The following is a 22,753-nucleotide window of genomic DNA, read 5'->3' on the forward strand; positions in this document are numbered from 1 at the left end:
TTCGATTTTCCACATGCCTGGCAATCAAATGAAATAAAAACAATACAACAACTTTTCAGCTTTTTCCATTTCTTTAAGTGCTGCGCACTGTTTGTCAAACCCTTTACTACATAAGCAGCCTACTCCGGCCTAGCTAAGATTCTGTAGCCACATACACGCATACATACATATGGGTATCTATATATGTATGCGTAAAATTAGACAATTTCTTCTAATTGCCATCTGAGCAAAATTGCGTTTAATGATTAGCAAACACACATACCCACAAATATGTTTACGTAACAAGCTTCTGCTTCCCCCGCCCATATACACAAGGGTGTGTATTTTTGCATTTTTATGCGCTGCTTCTTCACTTTTGATAGCCTGCCTACTTGCTACATACTTTTGTTGAGCACTGTTGTTGGTTTGGGAGCTTGTACGCTTGTACGTATATGTACCTATAATATATATTTTTATATGTGTGTGTTTGAGCGTAAAAAAGTTGTCATACAAAAATGTGTATAAATTTTAAAACAACTACAAAATGTAAAGGGTTGTTGCGCCGGCGTCACCACCAAACAGCCATCAAGCAGCCCAGCCGCCAGCATCCGAAGGCAGGCATTCATTGTAATCAAACAACTTCTAAGCTGATGAGCTGTTGCCAAAGCAGAAATGCGTGCATAGAAAGTCAAAGACAAGTCTGCCAAGGTTATGTGACAGTTATGCACACTTATACACATATGTACATATGTGAAATTGCTTCTGAGCCACACTCATCTCCACCCACACGCCTTCCGCTTTAAAATTACCAACAAACGCGCTGCTCAAGTCATTTTCCACTTGCCTCTACACGTTAACTTCGATACAAATTTTTTTGAAAAGCCTATATTTGTACACACAAGCTCATGTTTATACATAAAAATAACATTTCATACATATGTACATATATATAAACCTCAATTGTAGCTTTCTCCGCTTAGCTTCCACGCCAGCAGCTTCTACTGTTGGTGCCACCTTTCTATAACTGCTGTCAGTTCTTCTTCTCAGTAATCAGCCTCTACTTCCTCCGCTTCACAACCACCTCACTTGCATTGTCTCATGTCACACATGCTTTTCAAACCCCGCCTCTCATCTACGTAGGCATTCATCTTACTCTTAAGAAACTTTTAATCGCTTCGTGTCAGTGGCGGGAGTTATTGAAATTCTTTTGATATGTTACTGTTTAATGTGTGTGTAATTGGAAATTATTTTAAATGTTGCCGTGGAAAATATGGCAACCTACTTAGGTAATATCAGCTTAATGGTGGGAGTGGTGCTTTGTGCATAATTGAAAAAATAATTCAAAGATTCTTTTAAAAGTTATTAAAAAGTTATTGAGTAGCGTTAATTTGAGTAAATATAAGTTAAACTCTCAGCACAAATGAGTAATAAATCCAAAAAGAATCATACATTTAATTTTATATAAAGTAGCGGAAAATTTAAAAAACACATTGCCCAATATTTTTATTTCCAAAGCCGAACAAAGTTACAAATACATATTTTTTAATATTGCAGAGACTAGATTTTAGTTATTTGAACCATTATTAGACGTTCGGGAGTAGTTAGAAAGAGTTGAATAGAAGAAAAACAAAGCCTTTGGAAAATTAATTATCGAAGCTTTATATCACCCGCAGCACACTGCTTAAACTCGCAAACACATTTTCTAAATATTTAGCAAAGCTTCAAACCCTTGAAACCCAATTTAATATTGAAAATGTTTTATATTGCAAAGAAGCAGCAATTCTGATAAGAATTATAAATTTCTTGCATAAAGTTTTCACTTAAAAAAGACAAAAATATAAACTTTTTAAATATTATACAAATATATAAATAAACTTTGAAGCACCATTTAGCAAGGTTTCAAACCTTTTTAACCACAGCCTGCGTTTAAAGACTTCTCACATTAAGACTTATAAATTTAAATATACTATAATGAATTTTCCAGAGTGATCTCAACCAAATAATATTAGTGTGTATTAAAAAAAACACGTTTTATGTGGTTAGCGCAGTTTCAAACCGGTATAAATGCAAGACGCAAATGAAAATTCTTCTGATTAAGATGAATACAGCGTTAAGGCAATTTCGACGTTACTAATTTTCACAAAAATTTTTAAGTTATACATAACGTAAATAAATTTCCGAGAAAGATTTGCAAAAATTCAAAAAGAAAAATACAAAATTGTTAAGTTAGCAAGGTTTGAAACCGTTTCACATTCAATTCTGTCTATTTTATGCAGAATTTGGGTAATTTGTCTGTGATTGAAAATTTTATCTAAAATTTTGGTAAGTAAAAATACGCATTTTGGTGCCTAGAAGTAAAGGCAGATGAGATTAACAAATTTTTGTTCCAGAACTTAGCCAGGTTTCGCACCCAACTTTCTATAGTTTCAGATAAGTCACATACCATATATCATTTTGTATGTTGCATGATATATTTGTTCAAATTTAATAAATATAGGCTTTTCCCGGGGCAAAATTATAGAAATTTATAAGAAAAGAGAAAACCCGAACACACAACAACAAAAGCAATCACCTTCAACTAGATGGACAAGTACTTTGACAGCGCGTTTGTGACATACTTCAAATATAAACGAGTTTTTTATTTTTATTTCGATTTTTATTTCTCTTTTGTTGTTGTATAACATAAGCGCTCTGCTGATTTTTGCGTAAATGAGAAATCAATGAGCAATGCGCAAAATATAAAAACAAAGCCGTCTGCGGCAAACAACCAACTGTCACAACTGTCACTTGAAGGCATATTGGACAAATGTAAAAGCAAACAAAACTCAAAAACAGTAAAAAAAAAAAATAATAAAAAAAAAAAAAAAAAATATTTTTTTGCAAAAAATGTAAAAATCCGTCGTATGCAAACCCGCACTTCATTGATTCGCTTTGATTTATTGTGCTAAAAAACCGCCCCTATACTGACTGCAGACTGCAAGGAAATGCAAATGTACGCCTACACACACATAGAAGCAGGCATAAGCACATGCCGACACAATTTTTAAGTGCTTCAAAGGCTGCTTGCGCGTAATTATTGCGGCCCTCCACATAGCTTGAACTGCTGCTGTTGCTATTGTTGTTGTAATTGTTTTTGTTGTTGCCTTCAAGTACAGCCACAATCGAAATAATAATTTCCATACTAATTACAATGGAAAAAGGCGCACAATGAACTCGTGACAACTGCACGCACACACACACACATACATAAAAACATAAGAAAGCACAACATAGCATAAGCTTACATACGTTATGTATAGATTTATGCCGCGCAGCAGCATGTTGCATGATGTCATACCAAGCGCTGCATGCCATAGGCATAGACGCAGCCACTCATATGCAAAATGTGGCAAGACGCACACACACATGCACTTCCTATATGTGCTGCGCAAATCTTTGCACACAGTCGCTGTTGTATTGAAAATCATAAACAATTCGCAACACTGCAATAAGAAACTTCAAGTGCAAGGGGTAAGCCTGACTTCCTACGAACGTACGTGCACGCGTGCGTGTGTTTGTGTGGCAAAAATGCCTTTTTCTTTGTTTTTCAACGCGCCATGCAGCTCTTGAGCCCGCTACGCGTTGGCTACAGCCCTTTTTTGCTTTTGTTATAGGCAAAATATCGAAATAAGGGTACTTCAAAGTATTGTTTCTTGGTGACATGTGGCTGGCACGAGGCTGGGGACAGCCGTTATATGTATGTGGGCATGTAGGTATTTGAATTTTGGCGCGTTTTCAGCTTGCGCTGGCATTGTTGCAATTTTTGGAGTTCGAAGAAATAAACTGAAATTTGTTTAAAAAAGAAGAAAATGGTTTGATTTGGTATAAATATCAAGCTACTTCTTTAAGACTGTTTCTCGCTTTCTCTATTAAAATATTTCACGCTCTAGCTGAAAGACTTACCGTGTTCAGTTAAATTTTTCTCTCACAAAAAAAAATATTTTCTCTAAAGAAATTTTGATTTTTTCTAAAAAATGTTTTTTTCCCGAAATTTTCTCTCCCTCTCTCTTTTAAAATTTAAAGTTTCTCTAAAAATTGTTTTTTTTTCTCTGAGATTTTATATTTTAATATATTAGATTTAGGATGTCAGAAAATATATATTTTCCTTTGAAATACTATAGATTATTTAAAACTTGAGAAATTAGGTTTTTTCTAATTTTTTTTTTTTTTTTGAGATTTTCTTTCCTTCTCTCTAAAAAAATTTTCAAAATTTAGATTTTCTCTAAAAAATGTTTTTTTCCTGAGATTTTCTCTCCCTCTCTTTAAAAAAATGTTAAAAACTTAGAATTTCTCTAAAAACTGTTTTTTTCTGAAATTTTCTCTCTCTCTCTAAAAAAAATTAAAAATTTATATTTAAGGTCTCAGGAATTGTTAATTTTTTCTTGAAATATTATAGATTATATAAAATTTGAAGCTTCCAAAAAATTTACTATTCCCAAACCGTATTTGTTTGCTCTCTCTCTCTAAAAGTAGCTCTATTCCCACTACAACTTTTTTCTTTTCTCTATGAAATGCTCTAGTCTTCATTGAAAACTTACGGCATCCAGTAAAAATAGGTTTTTTTTTTAAATCCACAGCTCTCTCTCTCTCTCTCTCTCTCTCTCTCTCTGCCTATAAATATTATAGTTCTTACAAAATTATTTTTATTTTCTTCAAACTACTATAGAATATCATTTAAAAGTTACAGTAAGTATTAAGAAATGGTTTCCTTTCTTTTTATGTCTCACTCTCTTGCTAAAAAATTGTTTTTTCTCTTAATAAAATTTTTTTTAACCTATTATATGATATATGTAATAAAATACTTGAACTAACTGGTAATACATCATTACCATTGTTAAAAATCATATTCCTTTCAAATCGTGTCCAGTCAGCTCAAGTATTTTTCGCTTAATTGCTCTGCTTAACTTTTTTCTCGCATGCTATAGTTTTACACTCTCCACTCGACTGCATATGCGGGCACTTAACTTTTGACTCTTGCACTGAAGCAAAAGTGCAAAGGATATTGTGTTAATAATAATAAAAACAACAACAAAAATGGAATTTAAAACAACAACAACAAAAAGTAAAGCACGAAATTAAAACGAAAATTGTTATTAAAAAATAAAACAAAAGCAAAAATTTTAAGCAATTGAAATGCATTGAAAACTGTAAGCAGCATTACTAATAAATCCTGTGAGAGAAATTTTTCAAAAAAAATACACAAATAAAGCGCGCCAGCCACTTGCTTTGTGTGCTTACAAATGTTTTACGATTCAATAGCGAAAAATATTAACGCTGAAGAGGCTAATAAAGCATGTTTAAAGGCATATGTCTATAGCAATGCACTTATATGAAAAAAAATATGTTGGCATAAGTGCTCGGCAAACATAAGTAGCATATGGTTAAGTCAAGAGCCGCATACTCCGGCCTACTTATCGGCCTATAGGTACGGAACTCCTACACAAAAAAGTAACGAAAACACAGTTATATTCGTATACACTCATATTAGCTCCATTGGTTGCATTGAGCGCACAAATTTACCGCTATACAACTGCTACCCTACGCCCGCACTACCGTTCCTTACATTCGAGCGCACATTTTCAATCCTTTTTGGTTGCCGAAAATCGCAAATAAACGCAAAAAAGTGCCCTAAAAGCTTAAATTCCTAGATAGACGCACATGTGTTGTTGTTGTTTGTATGTTTGTAGAGAGATATATATATTTTTTTTTGTACAAAGACATTCGTAAAAGTTGAAAATCCGCCCGCATTTTAGTTAATTAACTCATTTGGATTCACTACGCTTTTCAAGCGCTACAAAGGCGCAAAGGTCTGAGCGCAAAAAGAAACTGTGGGTTAAAAAGAGAACGCAAAAAATAGAGTTGTAGCTGGGAAATGTAATGAGCGTGCAAATAGCATGCCGGAAGTTTGCTGAAATTTATATTTTAAAAGATTAATTGATTTGTAGAGCAAGTATGTGGCAAGAATTTGAAGTATGTATATGGCAGTAAATAGCCTAGAGGGAGCTTATGTGCTACCTCCGCTACACAATTCGGAATACATATATGTATACCGTATATAAAGAGAGAGATATATTTTTTCGAAATAATTTTCAAATTTATATATAAATTTATTAAATATTTGTAGCACAACGTAAACATTTGCAAGAAGTGGCGTGAAAGCGAGAAAGAGAGAGAATACATTACTATGAAAGTCGATTATTAACAGGATTCTTAAAGAATTCCGAAGTGACAAATCGCTAGCATGCTACAAATATATTTGCAGAATCTTTATACCGCTACTACAACTACAACAAGTAGTTATGGTTCAATTTTTATAACAAATTGCGTTATAGACCCCTTTGTTTCACATTAATTTTGAGGTTATGTTCGCTCAACTCATTTAATTCATAGCATTTTACTACAAAAAGGTTTAAAGCAACAACATTTCCAACATCAGCAAAAAACCCTTTCGTTCAACACAAATATTGAGTTAACTTCTTAAGCAACTTCTGCTTTAAAGCTTGCTAACTGTTTTGTGCTTTTATCACCTGCATTGTTTCGATTGTTTGACAATCAAAACTTCTTCGTCAAGCCAAAAAAACAAGCAAGCTTCTGCCGTGCTACCTTCACAGCTTTCGCTCCATCATCGCAGCAGCCAATGTCCAAGCCTTTCACTCACATCCACACACCACAGCATGGATGCTTACCCCCAAAACTAGCGCTAAATCAGCTCTTGGTCGCACAAGTGCCTGCATTCTCACGAGGATTGAATTTCAACAAGTGCCAACCAAGGCTATAGCTACTGTGTGGAGCAATGGACAAGGCAAAGCACAAAGCGTGTGTCAAAGAAATGACGAGACGCAGAAGACGAGACGAGACGTGTTGGTATAGAGCGACTTAGTAAACGGCAGCCGACAAAAGGCGAGGCTGTTTGGAATAAGGAAATAGAAATTTGAAAAATAAAGCAAAATAACACAAAGAAAATATTTTTAGAAATAGACGCTGTGGACTTGTGCTCGTTGTAGACGGCGTGAGCTTGTTGTTGTTTTTAAATTGATATTTGTTTAATATGCAGCAGTGGTATGGAGCTCTGGCATAATTTTTAAAGAAAATTTTAGAAGAATAAAAATTAAAAATTTTGAATTTGGAAAAGTGTTACCAAAACTAAAACAAAATATTTTTTATTTATGTAGATGATCTAAATTAATTATTTGGGTCATTATTTATAAAAATTTCAAAATTCAAACTTTTTTTTAAAAGTTAAAAAAAAAAATAAAAAGATACCTTCTAATTATTTAAAAAAATTTAAAAATATTACTAATTAATAACTAAAAAAATTGTTTTTAATTACTAATTAATTGCTAATTTTTTTAATTAATTAGTAATGTAATTAATTTTATGTTATTTTCTTAGCTTTGTTAATTAGTTTTTAATTATTTAAGAACACTTTTTCTTTTTAATTATAAAATTTATTCATGAATTTTTTTCTTTTTATATAATTGTTTGACTCAATATATAAAAATTAAAACATTTAATTTTAGTAATTAATTAGTATTTTTTTTTAATTTTTGTTTAGTTAATTTTTTGTTAATTAAAACTAATTAACAATAATTTTTCTTTTTAATTATTATATTTATTCATGAATTTTTTTCTTTTTAAATATTTTTCTTTTTATATAATTGTTTGAGTCAATATTTAAAAATTCAGACATTTTTAGTAAAGTTAAAAAAAATAGTAATTAATTCATATTTTTAAATTTTTTTAATTAAAAAATATTTTTTTTTTAACTTTTTGATATTTTTTCAGCCGTGTTAAATAGTTTTTAATTATTTTATTTAAGACATTTTATAATTTTCTTTTAGTTAAATATTAAAACTTTTTCATTATCTATGTTTATATTTCTTGAAATTTAAGTTGTGTTTCCTTTTTGTAATTATTTAATCAGCATTTTTAGGTTTTCTCCACCTTTTATTTTATCATTCTTGACCGGAAAATTTTTAATTCTTTTAAATATCAATAATTAATTAATTTATTCAGAAAAAAATAAATTTTAACTTTTGATAGTATTAAAAATTAAAAAAAAATATTAATTTAATTATTAGGTATTTCTAATTTAATTTTTTTAATTTTTGTTTTAAATTTATAAATTTCTTCACTTGGTTATATAAACTTTTAAAATATTTTTTTACTTTTTTCAACTTTTCTATCACTTTTTATTTTTATTTACGAAAACCCCACTTTGCTGCCTTTCTGTTGAATTATTTTCCTCTTCTCCGAACGACAATTGCAACACTCATCAACACAAGTACTTAGACTCCTACCACTCAGCGTTTGCCGCACGGCTGCATTTCGTCTACAACTTAAGCAAACTCATTCGCGTCCCACACCAGCTCAGCCACCCACTTCACAAGCAACAAAGCGCGCACAACACCCCTCAATCGCCACATTACCACACTCATTAGAACTTATGAATTATTAAATAGAATAATAATCGATTTTCAAGTGTTTTTGTGTCGCCCACACCCCGCCACCACACTGCCCAATAAGACTGTTGAGCAGAACCTAATTTTTTTCGTAAAGTAATTTGCGCGCTTAAGCCATTAAAGCGCGCGGCAAGAGAAATCAGCGCGGCGAGGCGAGACAAGTCCTGTCTGGGTTGTTTACAAACGCTAAATTTCTACAAGTTGTTATTGTTTTTGTAGCTGTCTGGCATATTTAACTTGCAGCGATTCGCTATATTGACATTTTTGTTGTTAGACCACTATTTGTTTCGCTTACCCACAAACGACTGCCGAGCGCCGCCAGCCGTCAGTCGCCGCACTCATTTTTCACTACGCGCCTCACGCCGCGCGCCGCAACGCGCATTAAGCAGCGCTTAAATATTATAAATAAATGTAAAAGCGAAAAGTATTTATGATGACAAATATTGCCAAAGGCTACTCTAGACGGCAAAACAGCGCGCCACACACAAACAAGCAAAAACAAAAGCAAATACAAGCGTTCTGTCGCTCCGGCTGCCAAGTCCTGCGCTATAAATGCTTCAAATCCGTGCCCATTTCATAACGGAACGGAGCGCCGAGTGGGCACGAGCGAAAGACAAAGCATTAACAACATCGTCAACAACAACAACAACAACAGCAACAAATATACAGCTGCGCTGTAGAGTGAGCGTGAGTAAAGGCGCGCGCTAGTTGGGGAATGCGAAGAGTTTCGGCGTTATGACCAAATGTAAAATCCTTCCATATCCTGTCAAAGCATCAACAACATAACTGTTGTAGTACACGTCATCGTCAACCGTCAACTATTAAAACAACAACGAGCCGAGTAATATACGTTTGTACAACGAAAATGTCATTGAAATTTTTGTCTGTCTCTTTGGATGCCAGCAACATTTCAGGCACTTCGCTTGCGTCGCCGTCATTTCTACAAATGGATTTTTAATACCACAAACCAATACACGACGACGACGACAGTTGGCCAGCATTTGGCAACATCCGTCGTGGTTAGCGCGTTTCATAGTGCTCTGAGCCCCCTAACGCTAGTGCAATTTTCGAAATGCTTGTTCTAAATATATACATACTATGTATATATGTATATGTATATTGTATATTGTCCACATACCTGTATCTCAGCAACGGCTTGCTGCAACACTTGCGCTCTTATCCTCAACTTCGTACTCAATCGCGCTTAATCCTCAAACTCATGTGTTTTTTGTGTTTTTACTCGGTCATCAGCTATGGCAAGTTAACAGCAGCGCTACTTGCCCCACATATATATATTTCAATATATTTATGTTCATTCGGTTTCAAGCATACTTTCTCTACTCTCTGGTCTTTCTACACTTCCTCTGTTTGCTCCTTAAAGTTTTGAGTTTTCATCGTGGCTTGCTTGTTTTTGTCCAACGCATTCCTGCGAAAATAGCCTGCAGCACATTCAGCTCGAAAAGCAAAGAAATTTGCTAATAAAATCCTATCCCACAAGTTGTACAAGGATATAGGCAGTAGCTTTGCTACTCTACATGTACTCTGTTTGAATAGTTATTCGCCCAGCTGTCGGCTTTCTTGGCTCGACTCATGATTGTCATTGCTCAAAGTCGATAATGTTTAATCACCAGATTACAAGTTCGACCACGAAGTAAATGATGCGGGCGGTTAGAAAGCGGCAAAAGGAGAGATGCGGGTTAAGGCTGTTGGAGAGGAGTAAAAAGTGAAAAAGAAATCAGTTAATGGCTTTAAAGCGGACTTAGCTGTAAAGAGGTTTGAATAGTTTCTGACTAAAATTTAATAAATGCTTTAAGAAATTTGAAAAATTACAAAAAACTTAACAAAAAAATTAAAACAAAAATTAACAAAAAATTAACAAAAATGTACACAAAATTAAAAAAATTAACAAAAAATTAAAGAAAATTAAGAAAAAATAATAAAAAATTAAAAAAAAAATTACACAAAATTAAAAAAAAAATTTACAAAAATTAAAAAAAATTAAAGAAAATTCAGAAAAATTAAAAAAAAAATAATTAACAAAAATGACCAAAAACTTAAAAAATTAGTAAAAAATTAGTAGTAAATTTTACACAAAATTAAAAAAAAAAAAAAAAAAAACAAAAATTAAAAAAATAACAAAAATTAAAAAAAGTTAACAAAAATTAGCAAAAAAATTAACAAAAAAGCAAAAAATTAAAAAAAAAATTAACAAAAATTAAAAAAAAAATAACAAAAGATAAAAACTATTCAAATCAAAATATAACTTAACAAAGTTAACAAAAATTGGCAAAAAAGTTTAAAAATAAAATTAACATAAATTAAAAAAAAAATTTACAAAAAATAAAAACTATTCGAATCAAAATAAAATTATTAAAAATTAATAAATTTCGCAAGATTAGGAAAAATTGGGAAAATTTTTTAAATAGCCAAATTGCAATAGAAAAAATATTATAAACAACATTAAAATCAAAAACAAAATTATATAAACATAAAACAAAAATTCATAAAATATTCTGTATGAAGTTACTCTTATAAAAAATTAAAATTTAAAAAAATATTTAAAAGAAAACATTTTAATATATAAATTTATTATTTATATAACTTATTTTTATAAATATGAATTTATCTAATTTATTTATATATGCATATACATATACATATTAAAATCTTTTCATAAAAATATATTATTTATATTATTGTTTGTTATATTGCTCTGTGTATTTAGTCAATTTTTTAAATATTTTTTAAGTAAAAATTAAGCATTATATTGAAATATAATAAGAAATTGAAAAAAATTAAAGTTTACAAAATTTGTATAACCACTACGGCACACAAGTACCATAATAGCCAGAAAATGACCGAAATTGAAACACAAGCGTCCTAATGACTTCTGTTGCCTGGCCTTTGCCGTCAGACAGCAAAAGTCGTTCACAACAACAAAGTAATATTTTTGGGTATTGAAATCAGCATAAGTTTAGAACAGGCTTTTACACATTAAAAGTAGCAAAAGCCAAAAAAAAAATAAATAATAAAGCATGTAATTGGGCGTATAGCCCACAAAGTAGTCTTACATGTAGCATAGTTTTAGGATTGCAAACACTAATAAATTCACTAATAGCAGTTTGCTCTCTTTCTCACTAAGCATGCCACTCCTTGCGCCCAATAATAGCTATACACACGCCTGCAAACAAAAACTTATGTGCAAACTCTTTTCACTCACATTTTCGGGTTGTCCCATTAGGCAACAAAAACATAGACTTGCAACAACATACCAACTGCATTTACTAGTTTCCTTACTGTCAATTTATTTCAACGCTCAATGGACTCACACCAACTGGCATAATACCGCCTGGCGCCTTACCACACCACTTCCGTTAACCAGCAGCAGTGCGACCCTCATTAATTTTACTTTTAAAGTCATTACGGGTTAAATTTGGCCAAATTAATACGTTACAACTTTTACCATAGCCAAAAAAAAGGCCGCAACAGTAAAGTGAAGAGCGCATAAACGGCTAGAAGTAATGCCAACAAATAAAGCTATCCATATGCAATATACCCCTGTAATTACAAGTGCCTACGAAAATTTCGTCTGTTACCGCACGACTACAACTTTTTGACTACGAAATTTATAGTTTATCGTTCGTATCGATAAGCTTGACTATAAAATTTGGTCAAATTGCCAAAAAACCTAACAATTCGAAAAACTATTTTTACTTCGCGAAGGTAGGAGTAGCAGGTAATGCTACAGCCGACGATTAAACCCTCGACTTTACTTAAATGTTTGGCAAATTAGTCTACCCAAATGTGACCCACACTCCGCAAGAGAAAAAGGCGTTGGCAAATAATGCAAAGTTAGGCAAAATTTATTTGTTGTGTTAGTAAAAGTATGTGCCCACTTTTTGGTCTAAGTTGGCTGACGTTTGTTTACCGGAAGCAATAAGCTTTCGATTGTATCAGCAACAAAATGAAATAGAAATGCATTGAGCGTACTATGACTGAACTAAATTAGGGATTTATAAGCGAAGTGTTTGCAAATATATGGTGCAGAACTATTATAAGAGTATACTTTAATAATTGTATGTGTGTTTTGTCTTTAATGCTGTTGTTTTTAGTAATCGATAACTTCGCTGACTATAGTGTTGGTGTTTCTTATGGGATTTGCATGTTTAAACGCTCATTAGAAAAATCCAATATTGCAGTTTCTTGCAAAATTTAAGCGACGCCATTTAAGGCTTATGTTCTGAAGTTACAGCGAGGTTCTTGAGACAAAATTTTTTCGAAAGCAAAAATAAAAAAATTTAATAATACAAACTTCAAATTGCTGTTGCGAAATCTTAAATTTTTAAGCGTGTCCTAGAAAAACAAACATACAAATTGATATACCATACCCTTATCTTTAACATTTACTTATTGTTTCTTTCTACCTTTTTTTGTTTGCAGCGCGCTAACTTGGCGGATAAGGACGTTGACACCTTGAAGGATCAATTAACCACCAACACAGACACCAGCACCACCACCAACACACAAGCTAACGCTAACAGCAGCGAAATACCGGCTGACATAGACGACTTGAGCGCAGCGGCCGCCATTGCACTTGCCGCCAACAGCAGCGCCTCCGCCACAGACAGCAACACAAGCATTACCACCACAAACACAACATCTACAACAATCCCACCAAGCACCAAACTGCTTTCGCCCACCAGCGCTGCATACAGCAGCATAGCCGCCGCCGCTGCCGCGGGCTTCAACAGCCCGAATAGCGTGCATCATAATAATAACAACAACACAAAACTGTTGAATAGCGTCGCTGCGGCGATAACATTACATCAGAACGGTGGCAATTTGTTGGCCGCCACAACGAATACGCCCTCTCCCTCGCCGCCACTGTCCACAGACGGTTGTAGTATTGCCGCTGCCGCTGCAGCTGCTGCCGCGTGTGGCAATAGCAGCGTTTCGCCGCTGAGCGCCGCCTTGAACGGCGTCAACGGTTGCCTCAATCCCAAGCTATTCTTCAATCACGCACAACAAATGATGATGGAAGCTGCGGCCGCAGCCGCCGCTGCTGCTGCAGCAGCTGCCGTACAACAGCAACAGTCGCCGCTGCACTCGCCGTTGCATGCCGCGCCACATATAGACGACGATGATATGGATGAGGATGGCAGTCGCAGCGCTAGCGCAGTCGATGCTAGCAAATTGATCACCAGTCTCACAGCGGAAATGAAATTGGTGAAGCGCGGCGATGATGAGTTGGACGAGGAGGAGCGCGACTTGGATGCCGATGAGAATGCGAATGCGCGCAAGCGTACTCACAATGCAACAAATCAAAAGGATCTGATGGAGCAGAGTATTGATGCGAGCGTATGTGGTCAAAGAACTGATGATACTAGCCTAAATGTTAGCAGTAGCGATAGCAATAAAGTAACTAGTTGTAGTCTAAATAAAAATAATTGTGCAAGAAAAACAAAAGCCAATGCGGCTGGCGATGATTGCATTGATAATGCAGATGCTGTTGATGATGATGAGGATGGCGTTGATAATGACGATGAACATGCAATGTCCGCCGCGGAAGTCAAGCGCATGGAAATTGATGGCGGTGAAAGTGGTGAGAGTGGGAAAACCGATGCCACAATTGGTTACTACAGTGGAAGTGCAACAATTAAGTCGCATGCGGTAGGAAACAATCATGCTGAACTATTAGCTGCCAAAGATAAAGAGGTAAGTGAACCGAGCGCATTAAGGAAGGGTTTTCTGAAAGCGATTGATAGGAGATGGTGTGTAATTAGAGAACATGGTGAGGTAAAGGCTTCAGTTGTGGCTTAGAAATATGGTAATTGAATTTAATTTTATGCAGACTAAAGAAATTTTTAATTAAAAATCAGACATTTTCAAAAAGACAGTCACAAATAATGGCAAACGCTTAATTTGAGTTTTTTTTTTTAGTTGAAAAAAATAATAATTTAATGCTACCGAGCAAGTGATAAAAAGTTTTTAAAAACTCTATAAAACATAATTATAATTGTTGCTATAAATGTTTCTGAAAAAATTTTAACAATGAGATTGCTATAAGATGGTATAGTTTTAGAGAACATGACGTGGTAAAGCTTTTATTTCTAGCTTAAAAAACCGGAAATAAGTTGTTATGTTATGGACCAGAAAACACTTACATTAAAAGTCAGGCAATTTTAAACAAAATGTCAGCATTAATGACAAAACGAGTTAAACAAAAAATAAACACATAATTTAGCAGCCAAAAAAAATTTTTGTAATCTCTTTAAAAACGTTTAAATTAAGTTTTTCCTATCAATTGCTTATTTGAAGTTTGCTCTCAATACATTTCAACAAAGAAGTCGATGCAACAGATTATGTTTTATACAAGAACCTGCCTTTGAAGGCTTTATTTTAATTTTTTAAAAACGAGAACTAAATTTTTTTGGTTATAACTAGAAAAATATTACCATTAAAGTTCACTTTGAGAAAAAAGACACCATTAAAACAACTATTAAGCGACATTTATATTACGACAATCATTTTCTGCTTGCAAACCAGCGCCCTCACCGCCTTTAAAAATCATATCAATTTGATCTTAAAATTTTCCAAAGCAAATTTGCTTCCAACCCACATCATCCTTTATGATTTTTCCTCAAGGTATCCAATAGCAAACTTAATTCAATCAAAGTCAAACAATTTACTAGACATTTTAACATTAGCTAACCCTTCGAACTCCAGCTAATATACGCCTTTCCGCACGAAAACAACTCAAATAAAAATTTATAAAGTAAAAAAAAAATATGAGGGAAACGTGTTCCCCTTTCGAGGTTACGAGGCATTGACAACTAAACAAATAATAAACGCAATTGCCAAACTTTTTACACAATTGAAGGCGTAAAAATTGTCTTGTCAATATTATAATGTTATGACCTTACGCAGACCTATTTATCGAATGACTTTATTTTCGAAACTCACACCAAATCAGCAAACACTTACCAGACGGCTGAAGAAAAGCGAAAATACACGCAATGAAAAAAAGTCTGTTCGCCTCTGAGGAAAACCCAAAAGTCAGCAAAGTTACAATCTTTCTACAAACCAAGCCAGCAAATCCCTTTCACCATTTGTTTTCCTTTTTCTTCATTGTTTGTGCGGAAAAATTAAGCGCTTGTACAAGTCAAGAGTAAATATCAATACAAAGCAAGCGAGCTGAAAAGGGCAACCAGAAAAAATTGACGCCAACGAAAAGGTCGCGCGCACACCCAAACAACGGTCGTTCCTTGCAGGCTACTTGCAAGCAAGCAGACACTTTCAATATTTCCTCAAAGTATTTGCCAGCGAAACGTTTTCCCATAACGGAAAAAATTGCTTTCCAATTGTGCGTACAGTGTGTACTCACACCACCCCCGAAAATAGACCATCTTGCTGTCTGTGGTTTTACTTAGCGCTTAACATTTCAATGAACGTTGAAAAAATCGGGCAATATTTGTACGCGTGTTTGTGCCGATAAATAATGCGTTAAAAGATGTTTTCATTTGCGTTGTGCGTTTGTCGGTGGTTTTTTTCAGCTTTTTCCACACTTTTCTTCTTTTTATGTACCGTACCGTTGTGTGCGTGTTGCGCTGTTGGGTGGGTTCTAAGTGCCCTTTGTAGGTGTGACTAGAGCACTTTTGTATATTTTCTTTGCCACATTGATAGCATATCAATTACAGTTTGTTTGCATAATTCATGCTGATTTTACATAATATTATCGGCTCACTTAACTTACGTTACGAAAAAAGGTGTGAGGAGAGAAGTATTTGCGGTGTTTAACACTTTTTTCGCGCATTGTTTGATTTGATTGGGTGGCAAATATTAGATTTCTGAAAGTGTTGCTAATGCTAGAAAGATAAGTAATATAACAAATGAAAGCCTACATTTTGTGGATATTTAATATATTAAAATTATGTTATTTAAAACATACGTTCGCTTGTAATTATATGTAAAAAAAATGGAGTTTTATGAGTAGAAAAATAAGTATTAGGCTTCTGAAGGTTTTTCTAATGATAGTAAGAAAAATAATTTGTCAAATGAAAGCTCAAATTTTTAGATCGTTATTGTATTTAATATATTTTATTTAAGGCGCACGTTCATTGGAAATTTCAAGCTTCAAAATGGAGCTTAAATTAGCTGAAAAATATTGTTGAGCTTGCTGAAGTTGTTTCTAATGCTAGCAACACAATAATATAGCAAATAAAAGCTTGCGTTTAGTCAAAAATTGCTGCGTTTGAAATATTTTATTTATCTCATATGTTTGCTAGATAATTGAAGCTAAAGTTGCGTACCTATTTTGGGTAAAAAGTGTGCGTTTCGCTACGTTACACTTTGGGAACTACATTTATGTCTCAAAAATGTTATTAATACATCAACTCTATCATTTTTTCATGTGTCTGAGAAACCTGCTCATGCTTCTTTAGCAGCATTCATTTAAATAACCAAACAAATATAAAGCAAGTAGATCAGTTCTTCTGTCAAAATCATCAACAAACTCCCGCTATACACGTACAAACAACACTTATTATCCCCTTTAAATTTAGTTTCTGTCTACACAACCCCTTGCTATGCTCCCCAACAATTTTCCCATCTAATATCTGTTTATCTGCTGAGCAACTCGCATGATCCCTCATATGTTCAGCACATCAGCAACGCTGTAGCATTGTTGGCACTTGTGACCTTCTGATTTGTTTGAAATGTCAAAAATGCCATTGATCTTGAGTGCGTTCCTGAAAGGGCGGCCGCTGTAAGGCGCAGTTGGCTGTGTAAAAATGCAGTTTGTTGCATTAATGTGCCGCGCGTACTGCGTTGGTTAGCGTTGCAAGCTGCAGATCCACTTGAAGATATATTTTACATTTACTACAGCTTTTTTCTCTGCTTTAATGTCTCCTCTTTGTTTTTGTTTCTGTGCTTGTAGGCTTTTTATTGTTGTTTGTTTATTTTTTTTATTGCTGAGTAGACTACAGTCAGTCAACCCAGTCTTGCTGGAAGCTCTTGACTTTGCTGCTTGCAACACACACATGAACAAGCGCGCGTATCTGTTACTTCCACCAACACAAACACATACACGTACACACACTTGCGCACTTTTTTACACAATTTATCACTTTGCCTGCCACTTTTAATGACTTCATATGCGCCTTTAAGGCCGCTCAGCGCGCAGTCCTGCCCATAAAGCAGCGCTCGGCGCATATATGTACGCGTTGTCGCCGTCGCCGCAGCAGTTCTTCTTCTACTGCTGCCGCCAAGTTCAACGCTTTTATTTTCAGCATCCACAAGCATATTTTGCATTTCTTAAATGGCGTGCGCGCGATTTTGCCGCTTGGCCTGGAAATGATACGGCCATTGGTGGGTTGAGTGTGAAAATAGGCTGGTTTGAAAGAGGCAAAAAAAAACAAAATCAGCGCATTTTCCGCGATATTGGAGAAAGACACTGCATTTGCTTGCACGTGTGTATGTGTGCGTATGCGTGCGTGTGTGCTATAAATGCGGCGGGCGGTAGGAAGTGAAAAGTTTATCTGCTGCGCTACTTGGCCTGTGTTAATTACATATGTTTGTTTTTTCCATTAATGTCATTTAAGTACAAAAACAATAACAATATTTTCTTGTACTATTTAACAACAATAAAATGTAGCAGCAGCGCTGGCAGCGCCAACAACAGACATTAGTAATAAATTGCAGGCATTTAAAGGGCGCCGTTAAAGCTGCTACTGCGGCAAGTGATGGTCATAAAAATACATATGTATATAAATGCATATGCATATGTTTGTATGTAACTATTTACTGTTAGTATTGAACGCCATTTCAGCGCTGGCTGTCAGTCAAGAAATCATTGAACTCAATACAATATTTGTTTTTTTGCTCTAACATTTCATTTACATATTTTCCCAGCTTTGTTGCGGCTTTTAATGCTGCCAAGCAATCGCATAGATAAAAAATAAATACCATTGCAAGCTGTTGTTGCATGGCAACTTTAATTTTCTTGTCATTCTTCTAATGTTTTGCAGATGCTTTAAGACTTTGCGGGAATTCTCAAAAGCGAACAATAACAAAGTATTTCAAATTTGTATAGTAAGATTATTTTTAAAGATTTTGACAACATTTTTTTCCAAATATATAAAAAGAATTTTTTTTTTTAAATAATACTTTACAAAAAAATATATATTTTTTTTGACGACCAAAATATAAAAAATATATTATTTTCGACTTATTTTATGTATATGTGAATTATGACAAAAAAAACATCGTTAGAAATAAAACTAAAATATTTAACTTAAAAAAATTATGCTAATATTGGTAAAAATAAAATTGTTTCTGAATAAAAAAATATTTTGTATTAAAAAATAACAGGTAATTTAATAAATTATTTTTGACAAATTTTATGTGTGACTTAAAAAAAATAAAATAAATCAAAAAAAAATTTTTTAATTTTTAAAAATTAAAAATACAGCAAAATTGTTAATTTTTCCTTTTAAAAACAAATTTTTCATAAAAAAATTAACAAAAATAAATTTTTCTTTTATAAACTTAAGAAAAATTAAATCTTTTTTTATCAAAAATAAATTTTTTCTTAATAAACTTAAGAAAAATTAAACCTTTTTTACCAAAAAAAAATGTTTTCTTAAAAAAAAAAAATTAAAAAACTCCATGCTGATAGTTTTGTTTCGAATAGCGCATTTTACAAAAAAAAATTTAATAACAGAACAAAAAAAAAAAAATTAAAAAAATAAAGTAAAACAAAAAAATCGATATTAAAAGTCTGCATGGTAAAAAATCCAAATCTATATATTATATATTTCTTATCCCAATACAAAATATTCAATTTGATAATTGCAACTGCTAAAAATTCGTTCCTTGATAAAAAGCAAACAAAAAATCTACAAATCGCAGACAAATTATCTTTTGATAAAGAAAAATACTAAAAAGTTTTCTAAAAAGTAATTTCTTGTTAAAGCACAAAAACCAAAATATACTTACTTCACAATCATTTTGCTAAAATTTTACAAGACACAACAAAAACAAAAAAATATATATCATAAACGCCTCCGCCACAAATTGCCTAAGCCCCAAAAGAAATCACTCTACACTTCATTTGCCAGCAAAAATTTGCATACTTTGCAACGCTTCGCAAAAAATAAATGCACCACAACGCGCATATTTTGTCTACGAAATTTATCAACGCACACAAATTTATGCGGCGCAGCAATTGCGATTTTTTATTGAATTATGATTGCCCCAAAGCAAGGCAATTTCTCAGTGCTCAACGAAGAGCAGCGAAAAGTGGAAGAAAAAAACGTTATATAGAGGGGAAAAGTCAGATTATTAATGCCATACAACTTTATGTTAATCTGCGTTAATTTTGTCAGCAATTTTTCACTGCTTCTAAAAATTGTGTTGAATAATTATAGTTGAGAAGTGCAAAAAAATAAAAAAAAAAACAAATAAAAAATAACAAATTACAAAAAAATTAAAAAGTCTTAAACACGAAATTTATTAAATAATAATTTTTAATTATAAATGTTGGAAAAATTTTTAAAACAAATTTGGAAAAAAAATTTAAAAAAAAAAAATTTTTTTAAAATTTTCAAAAAAATTTTGAAAAACAGAAATTAAAATTAAAATAAAAATCAAAAAGCAGTGAATAAGAAAAAATTGCGAACAAATTGAAAAATGATTTGCCAAAAATAAGTGAGAAATCATTAGTGTTGCACATTTGGGTAGCCAACGCAGACCGCCAGCCGGCCAGCTAGAGTGGCGATTAGCCACATTTGTACGCAAATAGAGTAGACCTGTCTGCTGCTTGTACATTGAAGAGATGCAGCAGCTTTTTATATTCAATGTTTCACTTTTTTGTTGCTTTCTTACATTTTGTCGCATATTTCGCATTTGCGCGCGGTGCAACGCCAATTGCTTGGCGGCTGGCAAATCGAACACAGCTGCCACAACTCAAGATTTTATAACAAATTTCTAATAATCTATTAGCTGTGCTGTTGCAACTTGCCACCAGACACCGTTGCGGCGCGACCATAACAAATTCGCAACATATGTCGGCTGGTGGAAGAAGAAGCAGCAAAGAATTGAGAATATTTCGTTGACGATTTGTCGGTGAAATTGCGGGCAATATTGAGTTTTTTGGTTAAATATGCAATAAATATATACATGTACATCTCAGCTCATCTAACAACAATAACAACAACAACAAAGACTGCACGAAAATGAGTTGCTAACACACCACACACACATGCACTTTTGTCCTCCAACTAGCCCACTCACACACACACTAAAGTGCTTAAAAACACACACTCACACACACTTGAATGCCCCAAACATCACTTGCAGCCGCATTTAAGTGCGTTCGATACGCAGTTTGTCACATTTCGCTGACAGACGTGGCAAGCTACTTGCAACCGATTTGTTTATTTGTTTAGGCAGAAATTTATTTGTTACACATGTTCATAAAAATATGCGTCAACAATTCGCACAACAGCACGACTACCAACCAACAACGTAACAACAACAAAAACAACCGCAACAACTGCAGCTAATAAGCGCTGTGGCCGCTTGACGTCTCATCCGCTTTGCCTGCACTGCGCGCTGATCGACAGTTTGAAAATTTGCAAAATTTATGTTTGCAAAAATTTATTTGCGAATTTTTTTTCAACATTTTTGCGCTCGCTCCTGTGTTTTTCTTTGCGAAATCTTCGTCGCACTGCCAACTGTTTATTGTTTGACGTTTTACTGCTGTTGTTTTAGTGTTGTGCGCAAGTTGTTGTCTGTTGTTTTTGTTGTCAACCACACATTTGCGTGCGCCACACTAAAAATTGATTTTTTCACGCTTTTAACGGCAAAGTATTTCGTGGAAATGCAATAGAAACGCTGGAGCACTTTCGACTCCCCCAAGCCGCTTATTGGCTTTGCAGCCGCAACGTGTGTTGCACACTGCTTTAATGGTGTTTGTTTTCGCACAAAAGTAGTTGGTTTTTGCGCGCTGACACTTTGAATGATTTATGAGCGACGCGTTTGCACTGATTTTTCTAAGCAAAATGATTGGTTGGGTGCGTTTAAGGAGCACAAACCAAGTGACTTGTTGAATGAAGACGAGCACAAGTTTGGAAAAATATGGAAGATATTATTTTCCTTGGAATTTTTTTTATTATTTATGTAAAAATTATAAAAATACCATTTTTAACCATTTTTAATTTTTATTAAATATTGAATGATTTTTTTCTTTTATAATTTACATTAAAATATTTTATTAAAATTATTAAATAAATAAATTTCCTAATTCTTTTAATTTAATTTAATTTTTATTTTTTATTTATATTATATTTTTTTCGTACATATATTTCTTAATTTTTTAAATTTAATTTAATTTTTTTAATTTAATTTAATTGTTTTTATTTTTTAATTTTTATTACTTTATTCATATATTATTTTTTTTTTACAATTTATTAAAATTATTACATATATTTCTTAATTTTTTAAATTTAATTTAATTGTTTTTTTTTTTAATTTTTATTACTTTATTTATATATTATTTTTTATGTACAATTTATTAAAATTATTAAATAAATTTCTCAATTTTTTAATTTAATTTAATTTTTTTAATTTAGTTTAATTGTTTTTTTTTAATTTTTATTACTTTATTTATATATTATTTTTTATGTACAATTTACTAAAATTATTAAATATATTTCTAAATTTTTAAACTTAATTTATTTTTTTTAATTTAATTTAATTGTTTTTTTTTAATTTTTATTACTTTATTTATATATTATTTTTTATGTACAATTTATTAAAATTATTAAATAAATTTCTTAATTTTTTAAATTTAATTTAATTTTTTTAATTTAATTTAATTGTTTTTTTTTTTTAATTTTTAATACTTTATTTATATATTATTTTTTATGTACAATTTACTAAAATTATTAAATATATTTCTTAATTTTTTAAATTTAATTTAATTTTTTTTAATTTTTATTACTTTATTTATATTTTTTTTTCTTTTTTGTACAACATTTTTTCAAATTGTTACGGTTTGAAAAATATTAAAGACAAAATTTCAAAAACAAAATATATATAAATTCTGCAACATTACAAAAACACTTTAAATAATTTTGAAACTATTTCCTTAAAATAATTCATATTTTTATATAATAATATTATTAAAATGCTAATTATTTTTATACTTTACTGTTTTTTATTCTTTAATAATAAAGTCTGCTCTTTTTAGTTGTTATTAATAATTTTTTTTA

The 22,753-nt window shown here is 32.4% G+C and overlaps 1 protein-coding gene across 6 annotated transcripts in view; it reads left to right on the forward strand.

Moving 5' to 3' along the window:
• Window positions 1-22,753, forward strand: part of LOC126757995 (homeobox protein cut) — a 215,892-nt gene that overhangs the window by 101,568 nt on the left and 91,571 nt on the right. For all 6 annotated transcript variants that reach the window (XM_050471951.1, XM_050471950.1, XM_050471955.1 and 3 more), the window contains exon 3: window positions 12,921-14,195. In XM_050471951.1, coding sequence (XP_050327908.1) covers window positions 12,921-14,195 — 1,275 coding nt within the window. The remainder of the gene's footprint in view (window positions 1-12,920; window positions 14,196-22,753) is intronic.

Source organism: Bactrocera neohumeralis, chromosome 5 (genome assembly GCF_024586455.1).
Source record: "Bactrocera neohumeralis isolate Rockhampton chromosome 5, APGP_CSIRO_Bneo_wtdbg2-racon-allhic-juicebox.fasta_v2, whole genome shotgun sequence".
Classification (NCBI taxonomy): Eukaryota; Metazoa; Arthropoda; class Insecta; order Diptera; family Tephritidae; genus Bactrocera; species Bactrocera neohumeralis.